The sequence below is a fragment of the Cucurbita pepo genome, chromosome 1 (assembly GCF_057944985.1).
Source record: "Cucurbita pepo subsp. pepo isolate OVF chromosome 1, ASM5794498v1, whole genome shotgun sequence".
In the NCBI taxonomy this organism is placed as follows: domain Eukaryota; kingdom Viridiplantae; phylum Streptophyta; class Magnoliopsida; order Cucurbitales; family Cucurbitaceae; genus Cucurbita; species Cucurbita pepo.
In genome coordinates, this window is record NC_141798.1 from 18,447,026 (window position 1) to 18,464,955 (window position 17,930).

The window sequence follows — 17,930 nt, forward strand, 5'->3', positions numbered from 1 at the left end:
GCTCATGGAGTAGCGTATTTTGCAAGAGAGGCCAAAGAAAGATTCCAATTTCGGGCATCATGATCCACCTAATATAGGTATTGGGACTGGCATATGGATTTTGAGAATGAATTGTTGGGAGGGGACTAATGTGGATTTATGGAGGCGGATATGGGAGAACTAATGTTCGGAGGATTGTAGGAAAACGAAGGAGCTACTTGGGATTGGAGGAATGCTGAACGCATTGCAGACATGCCGGTGGATATGGTTTCTACTTCTTAGATTAGTCTTCCCATTATCTTCTCTAACCTAGTCAAATCAAGTATGACTGATTCCGAGGTTGTCGTGCTGACCGAACTAGTGTTGGGGATGAGAACCAGTGGCAGCTCACCCTCCGAATCTTCTGACCACGTCATTTGAGACGAAGATCGGATACGGTTAGCGCTTTGAGTTACCTCTAGTCTCCGTCATTCTTGTAACCGTCACATGTAATCTACACAAGTGTGTCCACACCCCTCCTGGGTGGATGAAAAAAAAAAAAAAAAAACGCACATAAGGAAAAAAAGCAGAATGCTTCTATCAAAACCAGAATGATTATACCTGATTATTGGGTCTACATCCATCCCAAATCATTATACCATATTCGAACCAGAAATCAAGATCTAATTATACCACCACTTCTATTAAGACTATATCAGGACCAGAATGATTATACCACTTCTATCAAGACCAGAATGATTATTGGGTCTACATCCATCCCTGAACGTCGTTGGATACTGTTCAATTCTCCGTCATTCTTGTAACCGTCACAAGTAGGGTCACATGTAATCCGCACAAATGGGGTCACAGGCAGTCGTTGAATACAGTTCAGTTCTCCGTCATTCTTGTAACCGTCACATGTAATCCGCACAGGCATGCCCACACCCCTCCTGGGTGGATGCACGAACATAGCCTTTTTCTAAACGGGCGGGCGGGCAAACTTTCTTTTCTTTTTCATTTCCTTCGTCTTCAAATAATGAAGTAATAGGAAAACATATCTATAAAAAAAAAAAAAAAAATGTACAAATGGTTGTATCGACCATTCGACATTTGCCACGGAGAAGGGAAAGAACAGGCAAGAAATCTACTTAATTTACGTAATACAAGCCCTTCTCTTTCTATATTGAATCAACGAGCTATCTTGAAGAGGAGGAGGAGGCCTGAATTTGAAGAAGCAACAGACACCATTGAATCCCAAAGTTCCATGACAAAGTTCAAAGTTATTACACAGTCCATCTTATGAAAGCACTGCAGCATTGTGCATTACAAACCTAAACAGTTCCACATACAATGATTTCTTTTTTTTTCTGCTGAACAAACAGGGAATCAAAATCCACCAAAGAAAAGGCCACAACAACTAACCTTCCCTCGGTCGACGAGGTAACGAGAGTAACCGTCTTCCTCTGACAAGTCGTCAACTTATAAACCAAAGAGACAGTTCAGTTTTTAGATCATTCATTTAGTAAGAACTGCTGAGAGATCAAGGAATATCAGACATTTGACACACTGGGGGCATGTTATTCCATGAACAGGAATCAAGACCCCAACCCGAATGCGTCGTCGAAATCCCAGATGGTAAGTGCTTGTAGTCAGCAGCCAAATCATCGCCTAGGAGCAAAGTGAGTGCATCAGTCATACTGGTTGTCTCCTTTTCAATTCCTGAACTCTGGCCCTGCCAATCTGAAGCAAGCAACGCATCTGGACGTGTGAATTCGACCCCGTTTTTCGCTTCTTTTTCTCTATCAGGGGTCCACACATGATCCAGTGGTTCTGATTTCACATTACTTCCTGCAGAGTTCTTGCATAAGTCAGGCATAGTAACACTAGGAATGAAACCCATGTGATAGGTATACACGTCCAACCGATTCAGTTCAGTTCGACATTACTAGTCCTATATACACTTCTTTAACATTAGATGAAGTTCATCGTCACTGGTTTTCGCTCCAACAACAAAATTGGAAGGGAAAGATTCAACATGCAACACACATTACTTTAACATAAAATAAATCTCACTATATCAATTATATAAAAGGCCATATATTATAAAAATATAATATGTATAAACTATGGGTCATGAAAAACAATATAACAAAAATTTTGGGGACCCAAGATTTAAGTTAGAACCTCGCCGTTCACCGTGAAACTTCGTAGTTGTGGTCACTTAAATTATATGTTAGCAACTTACCATCAAATTAGTAGCTACAGAGAAACACCAAATGGTATTATATATGTTATAAAAGAAACTATCTTTCCTTGAGAAAAATGAAAGTAAACAAGGACATCCAAACTTAACCCTAGCCCACAAGAGTATAAAATACTTCTGTAGATCATGATTATCGAGACACGAGAAGGATTTCATAAGGGATACTTTTGGTTTCGTGTGAAGTAAATATGCAAACAATATAAGAATCATTAACTAACTGTTCAGAATCTTTTCTCAAGCATCCAAATTGAATATCACAATTTTTTTTTTTGTTGCGAATAAAATAGACCATTAAATTCACTCGAGTTTTAGACCCGAAAAAAATATAGGGTTAACAAAAACCTAATATGTCATCAAGAAATGAGATCCTATTTAAACTCGATAATGTTACTTCCTACGACATAAATATGAGGGTCCAAACCTCATATCCCAAACTAAAATCCAAATCCGTGCATGAATTGTATGGTAGGTATGTAAAGAATAATTTAAATGACCAAATGCACCTGAACGAGTGAGGTAAGATTTGAATTAGTAGTCATTGTAAAAAAATATATATATTTAGCTCCGAGCGGGAAACTCACCAGAAAAGGCCTCAGTAAGAGCAGGATCTTCATATGAACTTCCAGTTGCACTGATCGGTGTGCACTCACTGAAAAGTGTGGAGGTAGAGTGACCAAATGGAGAAACAGCCTCGGTATAGTCATCAATTTCTGTCTTACCCGCTGTCATATTATAACTATCAGTTACATCACCTGGAGTAATACTGCATGAATTTGAATTCTTATCAGATGGATGATTCTTTGGACAACCAATCGTCTTAGATTCATATATTAAAGCTTCTAGTAAGCCACTGTTGCGTGGTGAAAGGCAATCTGATCCCAACATAAAAGTTGGTGGAGATTGAATAAACGGATCAACTGATTCAAACATTGCCGGTTGGATGGGTGTCTCCCAACTGCATAAATCAGTTTCTGGATATTGGAGTGAAGGGAGCTCCAACTTCTCTGTCTCTTTCGAGTGCTGAGAAGCAGAGGAATTGCCATTTGTAAGGGAATGGCTACCCTCAAACGAGCCAAAAGACATGGCATTCTTAGTGGCAGCGTTAGGATCAAGAGGAAAAGGTGACCCATATGATTGAGCAACTTGATCATAGGAATTATCCTCAAACTGGTGGAAAGGGGTTTTAACACTACCATCAGGACCAGAGAATAAGGGTGCTGATTCCCGGTAACGCTTTTGACGATGCATTGTAGATGGCATGAAATTACCATATTGAGAAGAATCAAGACCTCTTTTCAGCATACAACTTGAAATTTCTGGAAGCTGGGGCATATAAGATAAGGCATTATGAGGCTTGCCTTGAAATTTGACATCCGGTATTGCATCATAACTATTAGCCTGAAGAAGATCATGATGATCTTTACCTACAATATTACTACCACCTGTGTCTTGGTTATGACGATGCTGCCATGCGCGCAAACTCACTTCAGGGGGATACAGAGGTAGACCAGCCCGCTGCCGCCTCTTAATTCGAGTATTCCAGTAATTCTTAATTTCATTGTCTGTGCGTCCAGGTAACTAAGGAAAAACACAATAAATACCTTAAGGAAATGCAAGTATTTCTAAAGATCAAAACTAGAAATGCCTATCACTAGATGATTAAATCTACAGCAATGAATGGAAGATTTGAATGTCAGAAAAGGCGTTATAGCCCTCGATGGATAACAGGCAACTACCACAGATGAAAAAACATAAACCCTTGATGGATAATAGGCAACTGGCATAAATGTAAAACATGCGCTGGAAACCATAGAGAAAATTATAAGTTGCATTGAAGAACCTACAAAGCGGAGCGAACAAAACAATGTGTAACTATAATTTTTCACATTGAAACATCCAATTCGCTAGTCTTAAATAGTTTATCTTGTATGTTGAAAACAAGATTTTGTCTAATATTATCATCTACAAATGAAATGAATTCCATATAAATTTCAATTCTCAAAGCACGATTTTTCCTGGAAAAAGCAAGAAAATCCAAGCCAGCAGTAGGAAATAATCAAACAAATAAAATAAAAAGGAAAGGAGATTGTGCACATACATGGGCTGCCATGCGTGCCCATTTGTTTCCCATTTTAGCGTGCAGATGAATTATTGTATGCTCTTCTTCTGCAGTAAACGCCCCTTTTTTCAAGTTTGGTCTGAGATGATTGGCCCATCGCAAGCGACAGCTCTTCCCACAACGAGAAAGTCCAGAATGCTTCTGAACGGCATTCCAATTACCCTCCCCATGTTTTCTTACATATTCTATCAAAATCTCATCTTCATTAGATGTCCATGGTCCTTTCTTAAGACAGCCACCGCTAACATTCCCTCCGCTATCTTCATCTACCAACTGTGATAATATCTCATCATTTGAAGGTATGTTGTCTTCACTTCCATTTTTTGTTCGCCGCATCTCTTAGTTTGCAATCAAATAAAGATCCTACAAACAAATTAGGAATATTGATGAAACAAGGAACAATTAAAAAAGAGAGAAAAAGAGTACAGACTTAAACAAACAGAAGTCATCGTGTTGTGATCAAATCCAAGTGGAAAAAGAGAAAGGGGCTGAGATAGTGCACCCATCACCAAGAAAAATACGTGAAGATTCAAAGCAATGGAGGGTGAACTTGTGTTTAATCATAACATTTTTACTAATCAGTACTGGAATAATAATTAAGTCTTCATAAATGTTGACAAAAATACAGATTTCCCTGATCCATAAAAAGGAGAAAAGCCAATTAAATTCTCTTACTCCTACTGGAAGAAATAAATGAACAAAGAAATTAATCGATAGTGAAGTCAATCTGTTACCCTAACCTAGAAGAGTCACTCATCATAAATTCTTAAAGTTCGATAACTCCAAGAACAAAACCCCAAGTAATTAACTCATTAACTATGAAAGAAGTCCGCAATTATAGTAACAAATTCAGCATAATCGACACTGAAAAAGTAAACCGTAGCCTACTAAATACAGATCCTTCCTAGCACATCTAAAGCGATTTAAACCTCTAAATTTCAAAACCTAAATCCATAAAAATCCATTTCCATGAAAGAACGGAACAGAGAATCGATATACCTGAATCGAACTCCCGCAACAGAACAAATTCTCAAAGAAACAGGCTTTAAATCGCCGACTTAATGAAAAGCACACAAAAATGATCGAACGAGAAATCAATAGCTCACTCGAGGTGCCGAATTGAGCTACCAGCAGAGAAAATATCGATAATGGAAGATCTGAAACAGAGACACAATCCAAAAAGGGAAAAAAACAAAAAATTACAAAAAAAGTAAAAAGAAAAAAAAAATCACACAAACTCCATCTCACCAAAATCATCAGGAAGAGAAACAATCAAAAAGTGCTAAAAACAGACAATCATATCCACAATCATAAACCCTAGTCCTCTCAAAGATCCATCTCTAAAACCAAACAAAAAACAACAAATTCAAAACAAAAATTCATAAACCCTCGAGAAATGCTGACCACAATTTGTGAAATATGATGAAGAATATTCTAGCATAGGGAGTGCAACACATCTGGGAGAATCCCAGAGATCCAAAAGAAAACCATACGGTGATAGAGAGAGAAAGGGAAACAAAAAAAAATGGAGTAGTGAGAAATTGAAGCTTCTGAGAGAGAAATTGAAATGGCAAACGAAGAGCAAAATTAGGCAGAGAGAAAGGAGGAGAAAGTTGCATACATTTCCATTCTCTCCTTCCTCCTTCAATCTTCTCGTTCTTCCCTGAAAATCAAAATCAAAATTCTCATACTTTTTTCAATATATATATTAAAATTTTTCACATAATATTTCCATTTTTGGAAGCGTATAGGATTAATTGTTTAATTATTACTAATTTAACTTATATTTAAATTAACTTTTTTTCATTACTCTTTTCTTCCTTAAAATCATTTATAAATAACAAATAATATCTTATTTTGTTTTTTTTGTGTGAATGTACTGTTTTACCCTCCCACATTCATATAATGATTCGCTCGGAGTTAATCTAGTTTTCTAATTGAATCAGATTGTAATATTATTCTCGAACAAAACAATGTTAATAATGGATTGTGTTTGATTATTGTTTCGACCATATATTTAAATATTTATTTTAATAAAATTAAAATGTTAATATAAAGATAATTATTTTTTATTTTTTATTATTGAATTAAGATTTGTAAATCATATATATATATATATATATATATATATATATATATATATATATATATATATATATATATATACACGCTCAAACTAAATATTTTATTTTAAGAATTTTTAATAAATATAGGTATATATGATTGTATCTAGTAAAAAAAAATTAAATTAATAACTAAAATTAATTTTAAAAAATTATGAACTCAACTCAATATCTACCTAAATCTAAATCGTATTTATCTTCTAATTATACTAATTAATTTTAATACTATCTTTTAATTATACTCATTAATTTTTTACTTTTAAAAATAAATTATACAGTTGGTATGGAGGGATGATAATAAGCTAAAATTCATTTCTTATCTTCTGGTATGAAGTGTTGGTTTCCCGTGTTAGAACACGAAAAGACGAAAAAGAACACGAACAAGAAGACGAAAAAGAAGAGAAAAAAAAAAAAAGAGACAGGAGATATCAAATTCGTTCCAGAGGAGCAAAACATAAAGTTTGAATTTGATTGGTCAACCTCGACCACTCGATTCAACTTAAACGACATGATTTTAGGATGTCTAGAGTTTGATTTTGTGGTATGACCTTGACTAATCAAGAGGTTCAACACGAATAAATGACTTGTCACAAATAATTTTGTAGTTTTTATAAATTCTGGTCTTGCTAATTAACAAACCATATGGCCAGCCTCATCTTTTCAAAAATTTTGCATTATTTTGCTTCTATCTACGCTCGAATCTTCGAAATATTTCATGTATATAATTTAACCTAAAACTCAAGATCATTCATAATAAGCACGTGAAAAACATAATATATGAAACACAAACATAAAAATTAGGCACAATACAATCCAATAACAACAAAGGAAAGGTGGTGGGTCGAATAAGGATAATACAGAATTCATTCACTGTTTGTCATAAACAAAGCATTAATAATAACCTAGGATCGTTAAGTTAAAATAATATATCAGGTATATCGAACACTTAATGGAAAGAGTAGGTACTATTCTGATAATAGAAATTCTACTGTCACAGTCAATAAAACTACGAGCCGAACGTTTCCATAGTATCGACCTGACTTTGTTGATGTCCAAATGAGACACAATCCAAAGAGGGAAAGGAAAAAGATGGTGATTGAATGTGATGTCTTCTCAATTGTATACAAAAACATCGTTTATGGGTAAGAATTAAAATATCTAATCGAACTCGTCACAAGCTATACTTAATGAATAGTTTATTCACGAGTTAGATTTAAATTCATTTTGGACAAACTCAAAATTTTGGATTATTGGGTTGGTGACCAGAATTCACGACTCGTCTCGGCTCGTGTGTTTTTGTGTTGTGTCGTCAGATTTTTTGTTTTTTTTTTTAATTATTTTTAAAAATTATAATTATCCGGTAGGTTATATTAATAACAAAAATTCCATAAAGTTTAAATATTATATGTTCATAAGTCACACCACATCAAACATTGGTACTGTGAGATTCCTTTTTGGTTGGAGAGAAGAATGAAACATTTCTTATAAATGTGTGAAAACTCATTAACAGACGTGTTTTAAACACCGTGAAGCTGACGACGATATGTAACGGGTCAAAATGGACAATATCTGCTAGCGATGAACTTGGGCTCTAATACCAATTATGAGATCTCACATCGGTTGGAGAGGGGAACGAGACATTCTTTATAAGAGTGTGTGGAGACCTTTCCCTAGTAGACACATTTTAAAACTGTGTGGCTATCGACAATACGTAACGAGCCAAACCGGACAATATATGTTAGCGGTGGAATTGGGCTATTACAAATGGTATCAGAGCCAGACACCAGGCAATGTGGGAGCAAGGACGATGAGCCCTCAAGGAGAGTGGATTATGAGATACCACATCGGTTGTTACTTGTACAAATGTCAAATATTTTTTATATTCATACTAATCCTAAGAGTAGGGTAGAGTTGAGTTGTGAACCCTATTTTCAAGTTGGTCGGGTTGATTCACCTACGAACGAAACCGAATTTTTTCAATTTTCCCAAAATTCAACCAAACCCGAATTTAATATATAACCCAACTCAACTTTTATATAGTTCGGGTTAGTCGAGTCATCACGTCGTATGAACATCCCGAATAAAGGTCGAAGATTGAACTAAAAGAATACGATTATTTCGTTTTGGCTCCCAGAGATTTAAGCATCTGATTGTTCTAATCAAACTATATATGTCTTACCGAGTTCGCCAATCAAAACTTTTCCGCTCCTTTTAAGGAAAGGGAGAAAGAAAACGACAAGTAAAGAAATTACACACACAACAAAAGTCGAGCTATTCACGTTTTCTAGAAACATCGAACAAAAAAACTCAATTTAATGAAGTTGATACCAAAATTAGGAGAGCAAGAATATGAAAGAGAAAAAGAATGGGCAAATTAGGGTTCATAGAATAGTGAAGAAAAAATGGAATAAATGAAAGCCCATACTCTTCCCCTTTTTTCCATTTTTTATGGCTCTCTTTGTGATGGTGTGATGTCACATGAATAGGGATTGCCCTAAATAATGTCACATGAAGTCTATCCCGACACGAAATTTTAATAGTCAGCTCGAGATAATTAAAAAAAAAAGTGTTTTTATGTAAAGCACTGCTCGTTTTTTCTTTCTTTGTCGGCTAAATCTACTGAGTTTTTCGTGCTGCTATTTAATTTGAGCAGAACGATCAAAGAAAAAATTTGGGTAAACTAAACCTAAGTTTTTTTGGACACTGGTGGAGGGTGTCGATGACGCACTCAATATGTGTCAGGTCATCGGCAAAAATAATAACTTTTGGTAGCGGTAAACATTTTATAAGCATATAAACGCATATAAACTTATTCACTCAACTTTTTTTTCTTATACAAAAATTATATATTTTGTTAAAAATGTACGTTTTAGCAAATGTATTCTTGTCCTGTTATATCCGTTCTTGTCGTGTCGTGTTCATACTTTACAAAACGAGAAACGGTATCGAAAAGGACCCATAAGGAGAAATTACGCCTATGTTTTGGACATTCGAGCATAGTTCTTGGTGGGTGTGAGCTCGGGCCTTCGGGATTGTTGGCTACTCATTGCGGTCATTGTCGTCCCTTGAACTTGGCAATGGACGTCGTTTAATGGTTCCATCGCTCATGTTATGATCTAGGGATCTGTTTTTATTGTTGTCGTGAATACAACTAATTGTCAATTATTACGTACTGTCATCTTCCTCTTATTCACGACTTTAGTTCTCGAGAAAAATGTTTAATTGATTTGTAAGAACTACGAACAGTTAGAAATGAAGTTGGATGCTGAAAAGAAAATAGTAAAATAATGAAATAAGAAAAAAAAAAAAGTAAAATAATGAAATAAAAAAAGAAAATACGAAAAGAAGAATACTGAAATAATGGAAAAAAATAATGAAATAAAAAAAGTAAATAGTAAAATAATGAAAAAAAAAATAGTAAAATAATGAAATAAAAAAAGAAAATACGAAAAAAGAATACTGTAATAATGGAAAAAATAATGAAATAAAAAAAGTAAATAGTAAAATAATGAAAAAAAAAATAGTAAAATAATGAAATAAAAAAAGAAAATACGAAAAAAGAATACTGAAATAATGAAATAAGAAAAGAAAATAGTAAAATAATGAAAAAGAAAATATGTAAAAACAATGTTGAGAGTGGGATTTGAACCCACGCCCTTTCGGACCAGAACCTTAATCTGGCGCCTTAGACCAACTCGGCCATCTCAACATTTGTTAATAGCTAGTCGTAAATTTTAATTATTTAATAAAAAATATTAAAAAATAATTTTAATTTATCAAAAAAAGAGGACAATTTTTTTTATTGAATTAAATAATTTTTTTATAACTCCACCCACATTAAAACTCACAAATAATGTTTTTTTTTTGTTAAGATAAATAAAATATTGTTTTTTCCATCAAATTTGAAAATATTCGAAGTACACATGGTTTTGCAAATGAAAAATGTTTAGTGAAATAAATTAAAACAAAAATCACATCGAAATATAACTAAAATTATATCAAAATAAATAATCATATTTAAATTCGAGATTTAAAAAAATGATTATAACTCTTATAAATTAGATGATATTATAAAATAATAATTATATAAAATCATGTACATCAATAAACCAATGATGGTATGAAAATATTGAATTTAATATTCTAACTTAAATTTTCAATATTTTTTTTAATTTAATTACGAAAAATTTAATTAGTTTTTTAATTTTTTATATGTCTTTTTCTTTTTTTAATATAAAAAGATTGTGATAATATCAAAATATAATTGTTAATTAATTGGATTTAATTATTAGTCTCAATTCTATATTTAATTAGATTAGGTTTACGACCCTCATTTATATTCCAAGAACCTAAAATAATAATAATTATTATTAATTAATATGTTTTATATAATTGTAAATTAAAAAATATAATAATTGGCATGACACGTGTCACCCTCCATAATTCATATATATTGTTGCAACGGTCAACAGAAGTTGCCTTCACATCAAAATAAAATACAACAAAATAATATCTTGTCCTTCTTTTATTATTATTATATGGAAATTGCATAAACAAACCGTTCATTATAAACGATTTTATTATATTAAAAATTTGTAAATTATATTGAAATGCTTCATAAAATAGTTAGGGTTAATTAATCAAATAAAAAATTAGTTGATGCGATTTTCCCCGTATAAGCTAAAGTGAACGGAATTATTTATAACAAAATTTATAGTTTAGGGATGATTGGTGCAATTTTCACCTTATATTAAATATGTAAAATTACAAATTAGTCCCTATGGTTCGGTTTTTATTCTCAGTATTATATCATACGATTTTAATTGTTTCAATTTGATTCATATAATTTTGATATTCATTAATACAAAAGACAATACAACCCCTGGAAGTATGACCTGGTGGACAAGTATGGTCGTGCACTGACTTAATAAAATAATATTTTAATTTTTTAAAAAATAAAAATTGAAAATTATCGACGTTCAATCGTCTAGTATACAAATTATTTATTAGAAATTATCGTTTTTTTTACTAGTGAAGTTGAATTTTGTTTAATAAAAATGGTCTCAGTTGAAGTAAAACATAATTCAAAACATCTCAAAATTTAAATAAAATAAAATAAAATAAAATAATAAAAATAATTATTTACAGAAGATATTAATATTTTGTTAATATATATATAATTTAAATATTAATATTTCTAATATTACTTTAATATTTAAAACTATATTGTAGCTCATATATTTTAAATTTTATTAAATTTTAATATTTATACTTTGAAGTTAATCTATAAATTTGGAAAATAACTTTTTATAAAAAAAATTATTATTGTTATTATTATTTAATTAATTTTAATTTTTATAAACTTAAAAAAATAGATAAATTCAGTAGATTGAAGAACTTCAATCAATCTGGAACACCCATATTTATTCATATAAATTTCTTTCCCGCTTAAACAAATTCAGTGTTTTTAGAACAGCGACAATTTAGTTGAAAATAATTTCAAAACTTATGAAATGTTGAAGAAAAAACCCATATTTTGTGTTTTTTTTTTTAATTTTTTGGTTGAATTTTTGATTTGGTGGATTTGTTCTTGCTGTCGCCACCCATTACGACTTCTTCTCCGTTTCTTGCAATGATCGTCTTCCTACTCTCTTTCTCTCTCTAGATTCACACTTTCTTCTCTAAAAAATACTTCGATGGCTTTGACCGTTCTCTGTTCTTGTTCTCTCCCTCTTACACGCTTCTCCAACTACTATTTTCGCTTAAGAAATTTGCCCATCCGGCCGCAGACTTGGTCTATTTGTTTTTGTTGTTCTTATTGTTCTTCACATACACTCTGTTGTTTCCTCTGTGATGCTCTGTTAATCGATAGACTGAGTTTTGTATCGGTGCGAGTTAGTGGTTGAGTTTCTACTGGATTTTTTGAATTTGTGATTTGGTTGGGATTTTGTAATCTGGGAATTTCGTGAATGCGTTAGTGATTGAGTTTCTACTGGATTTTTTATCTTGGTTTAGTGTTTTTGTAGCTTGTTTGGCGATTTCGTGAATGCGTTGATGATTAGGTTTGTGCTGATTGTTAAATCATGGCGTCGGATTGGCCGCTCTTGATTGTATCTCCAAGAACACCGAAAACTACATCTCACGATCTACAAAAACAGGATCCGAACCAACCTGGATTGTTCTTCGCGATGAATGAGAACTTAGCGAGTACTGAACTAGGTCACCGCGCTTTCTCGCGGCGAAGTCAATCGTCGCTACAATCGAAATCCTCAATTCGCGAAGTGAGTTCTAGTGATGATTTTGGATCGAGGCCTGTTCGTCATGGTTCTCGAGGTGCCGATTCTGAAGCACTGAGCTTATCACAGAAGGAGATCAATGACGAAGATGCGAGGTTGATTTACATCGATGATCCTGAGAAGACGAACGAGAAGTTCGAATTCGCTAGAAATTCGATTCGCACCGGCAAGTATTCGATTCTAACTTTTCTACCGAGAAATCTGTTTGAACAGTTTCATAGAATTGCTTATATATATTTCCTAGCCATTGCTGTTCTTAATCAACTTCCTCAGCTTGCCGTATTTGGTCGAACAGTATCTATTTTGCCTTTAGCTTTTGTGCTTCTTGTTACTGCTGTTAAAGATGCATATGAGGATTGGAGAAGGCATCGTTCTGATAAGATTGAGAACAATAGATTAGCTTCAGTTTTGGTTGATGGTCAGTTTCATGATAAGAAATGGAAGGATATTAGAGTTGGTGAGATACTTAAGATTGGTGCAAATGGTACCATTCCTTGTGATATGGTGCTTCTTTCTACTAGTGATTCCACAGGGGTTGCTTATGTGCAGACCTTGAATTTGGACGGCGAATCGAATTTGAAAACGAGGTATGCGAAACAGGAGACGATGTCGAAAATGCCCGACAAGGAGAAGATTGTTGGGTTGATTAAATGTGAGAAACCCAATAGGAATATCTATGGATTTCATGCTAATATGGAGATTGATGGGAAACGACTTTCACTTGGACCTCCAAACATTGTTCTTCGAGGTTGTGAGCTCAAGAACACGAGCTGGGCGGTTGGCGTTGCTGTATATGCTGGCCGTGAGACCAAAGCCATGCTTAATAGTTCTGGAGCTCCGTCGAAAAGAAGTCGACTCGAGACTCGTATGAATGTGGAGATTATTATGCTCTCTTTCTTTCTCATTGCTTTGTGTATAGTTGTTTGTGTTCTTGCTGCTGTTTGGTTCTTTAGAAACAGGGAAGATTTGGACGTTTTGCCTTATTTCAGGAATAAGGATTTCTCAAAAGATCCACCTGAAACCTATAACTATTATGGATGGGGATTGGAGGCCTTTTTTGTATTCCTCATGTCAGTCATTGTGTTTCAGATCATGATCCCTATTTCACTTTACATTTCGATGGAGCTGGTTCGTGTTGGCCAGGCTTATTTCATGATTCGAGACGTTCAAATGTACGATGAAACATCGAATTCTAGATTTCAGTGTCGAGCTTTGAACATAAATGAGGATTTAGGACAAATAAAGTATGTTTTTTCAGACAAAACGGGTACTCTTACTGAGAATAAGATGGAGTTTCGATGTGCTAGCATTTCGGGGGTCGATTATGCAGGTGAAAGTACCGGCCCCCTCGACGAACAGATTGGATACTCGGCTCGAGGTAAGCAGATTTCTTTTTTCCTTTCATTTGTTCAATAAGGTCCCCTATCCAAGTGTGGTTTAGCTTATCTTTTGCTATTTTTTGTAACAGTGGATGGAAAGGTTTTGAGACCGAAAATGGCTGTCAAAACCGACCCCGAGCTTCTCCAGTTATCAAGAAGTGGAAAGCACACCAAGAATGGAAGATATATTCATGATTTCTTCCTGGCATTAGCTGCTTGCAATACCATTGTTCCTCTTATTACAGAAACTTCTGATCCTGAAGTGCAATTAGTTGACTACCAAGGCGAGTCCCCGGATGAACAGGCGTTGGTTTATGCTGCTGCGGCATACGGTTTTATGCTGATCGAACGAACCTCTGGTCATATAGTTATCGACATACATGGTACAAAAGAAAGGTACATCATGCTTCAGCTTGGTTATTGAAAAATATTTCTTTGGATAACGTGTTAGGAATTACTAATCTCCACAATAGTATGATATTGTCTGCTTTGAACATAAGCTCTCATGGCTTTGCTTTTGATTTCCCAAAAGGTCTCATACCAATGAAGATGTATTCCTTACTTATAAACCCACGATCAACTCCTTAATTAGCTGATGTGGGACTCCTCTCCTGACAATCCTCAACAATCCTCTCCTCGAACAAAGTACACCATAGAGCCTCCCTTGAGGCCTATGAAGCTGTCGAATAGTCTCTTCTTAATCGAGACTCGACTCTTTCTCTAGAGCACTTGAACAAACGAATCACTTTTGACTACACCTTCGCGGCTCACAACTTCTTTGTTCAACATTTGAAGATTCTATTAACATGACTAAGTTAAAGGCATGACTCTGATACCATGTTAGGAATCATGAACCTCCACAATGGTATGATATTGTCCACTTTGAGCATAAACTCTCATGGTTTTGCTTTTAGTTTCTCCAAAAGGCCTCATACCAATGGAGATAGTGTTGCTTACTTATAAACCCATGATCTTCCTCTTAATTAACCAACGTGAGACTACTCCTTTCAATAATCCTTTACCCTGCTTTCTAAATCTATCTAATATTGGCTTGCAGATATAATGTTTTGGGAATGCATGAGTTCGATAGCGACAGGAAGCGGATGTCGGTGATATTGGGATGTCCCGACATGTCCTTCAAAGTATTTGTAAAAGGTGCTGATAACTCCATGTTCAAGGTGATGGGTGGAAATACGAACACGAGTATCATTCAAGCCACTAAAGCTCATCTTCATTCATACTCATCAAAGGGTCTCAGAACACTGGTTATTGGGATGAAAGAACTCAGTTCTTCTGACTTTGATAAATGGCACTTGATGTTTGAGGAAGCAAGCACTGCTCTGATCGGCAGAGCAGCCAAGCTTCGCAAGGTTTCCAGTAGCATGGAAAACAATTTGTCCATATTGGGGGCCTCTGGCATTGAAGATAAGTTACAAAAAGGTGTTCCAGAAGCTATAGAAGCTTTAAGAATGGCAGGCATTAAAGTATGGGTTTTGACTGGGGATAAGCAAGAAACAGCCATATCAATAGGTTACTCCTCCAAGCTCTTGACAAACAAGATGACCCAAATTATCATTAACAGCAACTCGGTTGATTCATGCCGAAGGAGTTTAGAAGATGCAATAATTATGTCGAAAAAGCTTGCTACTGCGTCGGGGGTTACACTGGATAGCGAAGGACGTAGTGAAGCTATAACGGCTTCGGTTGCGTTGATCATTGATGGTAGCAGCCTTGTTCATATTCTTGACAGTAGACTTGAAGAACAGGTATAAATGCTTTCAAACCTGCAAATTCCATCTTGTATATACTCTTGATTGTCTAACGTTTTAGCTAACTCGCTTGTGTTTCAGCTTTTCCAACTATCTTGTCACTGTTCAGTGGTGTTATGCTGTCGAGTTGCTCCATTGCAGAAAGCTGGAATTGTTGCTCTTGTCAAGAGAAGGACTTCTGACATGACACTTGCCATTGGTGATGGTAATTCTCAATATAATAGCGGGCTTGGCCTAACAGATATTGTCTTATTTGGACTTTCCGTTTTTAGTTTTCCCTTAAAACGCGTCGGCTAGGGAGAGGTTTCCACACCCTTATAAAGAATGCTTCGTTCCCCTCTCCAACCGACGTGGTATCTCACAATCCACCCCCCCTCAGGGACCTGCGTCCTCGTTGGCACACGGCCTGGCGCAGAGGCCATGCTAATCTTCTCTGTATTGTTCCAATTTAATCGAATGTCCCAGATTGTGAGGAACAAGTATCAGCAAGGACGTTGAGTCTCGAAGGGGGTGGATTGAGGGAAACAAAGCATTTTTATAAGAGTATGGAAACCTCTCCCTAACTGACTTGTTTTAAAAATCTTGAGGGAAAGCCCGAAACGAAATATCCAAAGAGGACAATATCTGCTAGAGGTTTAGGCTGTTACACTCATTTCTTTGCTTTCTAGTTTTCATTTCTGAAAGCCCATCTTTCTCAACCTATATCAAAATTCTTCTTTGCTATGGATGTTTGGTCATAGATTTTATGTTTGTCAAATCTTCGTAGGCGCAAATGACGTGTCGATGATCCAAAAGGCGGATGTGGGTGTCGGTATCAGCGGTCTAGAGGGTCGACAAGCTGTCATGGCGTCGGATTTCGCCATGGGGCAATTTAGATTCTTGGTTCCTCTTCTATTGGTCCATGGACATTGGAATTACCAGCGCATGGGCTACATGATCTTGTACAACTTTTACAGAAATGCAGTATTTGTGCTTGTTCTCTTTTGGTGAGTAATGTCTGTCTAGATCATATGAAATAGAAACATCCAAGAACTTGGGAAACTTCTGATATGATCATGTGTTTCTTCATAGGTACGTACTCTTCACCGGTTACTCGTTATCGACCGCGATCAACCAATGGAGCAGTGTACTCTACTCCATAATCTATACTTGTTTGCCCACAATTGTTGTTGGAATTCTTGACAAAGACTTAGGAAGAAGGACCCTTCTTAGTTACCCTCAACTCTATGGGGCTGGCCATAGACAAGAGAGCTACAACTCTGGCTTGTTTTGGTTAACAATGGTCGACACTGTGTGGCAAAGCATTGCTATTTTCTTCATCCCCCTCCTTTCCTTCTGGGCTACCACCGTCGACATTTCAGGCCTCGGAGATCTCTGGCTACTCGCTACGGTCATTGTCGTCAACTTACACTTGGCAATGGACGTGTTTCGATGGTATTCCATCACCCATGCCGTGATTTGGGGATCCACTCTCGCAACAATCATTTGCGTCATTGTTCTTGATTCGATATTGTCGCTTCCCGGTTACTGGTATGTGATATAATCCTACTTCGTAAAGCCTTCTCATTCTATAACTTCGTCCATTCTAATATAGTGAGCACGTTATGAAACTATGGCAGGGCGATATATCACGTGGCGGGCACAGCATCTTTTTGGCTATGTTTGTTATCGATCGTCGTTGTAGCGTTACTTCCTCGGTTCGTCGTAAAGTACCTTTATCAATATTATAGTCCATGTGACATCCAAATAGCAAGAGAGGCTGATAAATTTGGAAGGATAAGAGAGATGGGAGTTGTACAAACAGAGATGATCCCAGTCCTCAACAATCCTTCACAACTATGACACAAGTTGTTCACAATTCTTTAGGCTGTTGCCATCCAAAGGGTAGAAATGTAATTTAATTTTTTTCAATTTTTTTTTATTTAATATATCTTTGTTGTTCATAATTGAGTAAATAATTATTATTCTTTGAGTTGTTATCTTGCTGGATTGTGTTTTATTTATTTATTTTTATTTTTTAAAA

General features: G+C 35.2%; 2 protein-coding genes, 1 non-coding gene and 1 pseudogene across 6 annotated transcripts; 1 reads left to right on the forward strand and 3 right to left on the reverse strand.

The window, feature by feature from the left end:
- Positions 1-1,183: 1,183 nt before the first annotated feature.
- LOC111779376 (transcription factor MYB33-like) lies at positions 1,184-6,022 on the reverse strand. Of its 4 annotated transcripts, none has more exons than XM_087123160.1 (5): positions 5,962-6,014; positions 5,340-5,497; positions 4,320-4,703; positions 2,803-3,799; positions 1,184-1,806 (listed from the first exon to the last, which is right to left on the reverse strand). In XM_087123160.1, exons 3-5 carry the CDS (start codon positions 4,674-4,676, stop codon positions 1,499-1,501), a joined length of 1,662 nt encoding a protein of 553 aa, XP_086979286.1. In that variant the 5' UTR covers positions 4,677-4,703; positions 5,340-5,497; positions 5,962-6,014; the 3' UTR covers positions 1,184-1,498. The 4 variants fall into 4 exon arrangements, with proteins under 4 accessions (XP_086979286.1, XP_086979289.1, XP_023515311.2 ...); XM_087123163.1 differs by lacking the exon at positions 5,962-6,014 and adding an exon at positions 5,745-5,953; XM_023659543.2 differs by lacking the exon at positions 5,340-5,497 and having other exon boundaries at positions 5,962-6,022.
- Positions 6,023-10,091: 4,069 nt separating this feature from the next.
- TRNAL-AAG (transfer RNA leucine (anticodon AAG)) lies at positions 10,092-10,172 on the reverse strand. Its single transcript has one exon. It is a non-coding gene; the product is annotated as a tRNA-Leu (tRNA).
- A 1,727-nt stretch (positions 10,173-11,899) lies between these two features.
- Positions 11,900-17,889, forward strand: LOC111779259 (phospholipid-transporting ATPase 1). The gene is made up of 7 exons (XM_023659377.2): positions 11,900-14,137; positions 14,228-14,534; positions 15,196-15,904; positions 15,989-16,112; positions 16,674-16,893; positions 16,979-17,437; positions 17,527-17,889. The coding sequence occupies exons 1-7, from the start codon at positions 12,547-12,549 to the stop codon at positions 17,747-17,749; spliced, it is 3,633 nt and encodes a 1,210-aa protein (XP_023515145.2). The 5' UTR covers positions 11,900-12,546; the 3' UTR covers positions 17,750-17,889.
- On the reverse strand, positions 16,313-16,384 carry LOC111782925 (U6 spliceosomal RNA; annotated as a pseudogene).
- Positions 17,890-17,930: the final 41 nt, after the last annotated feature.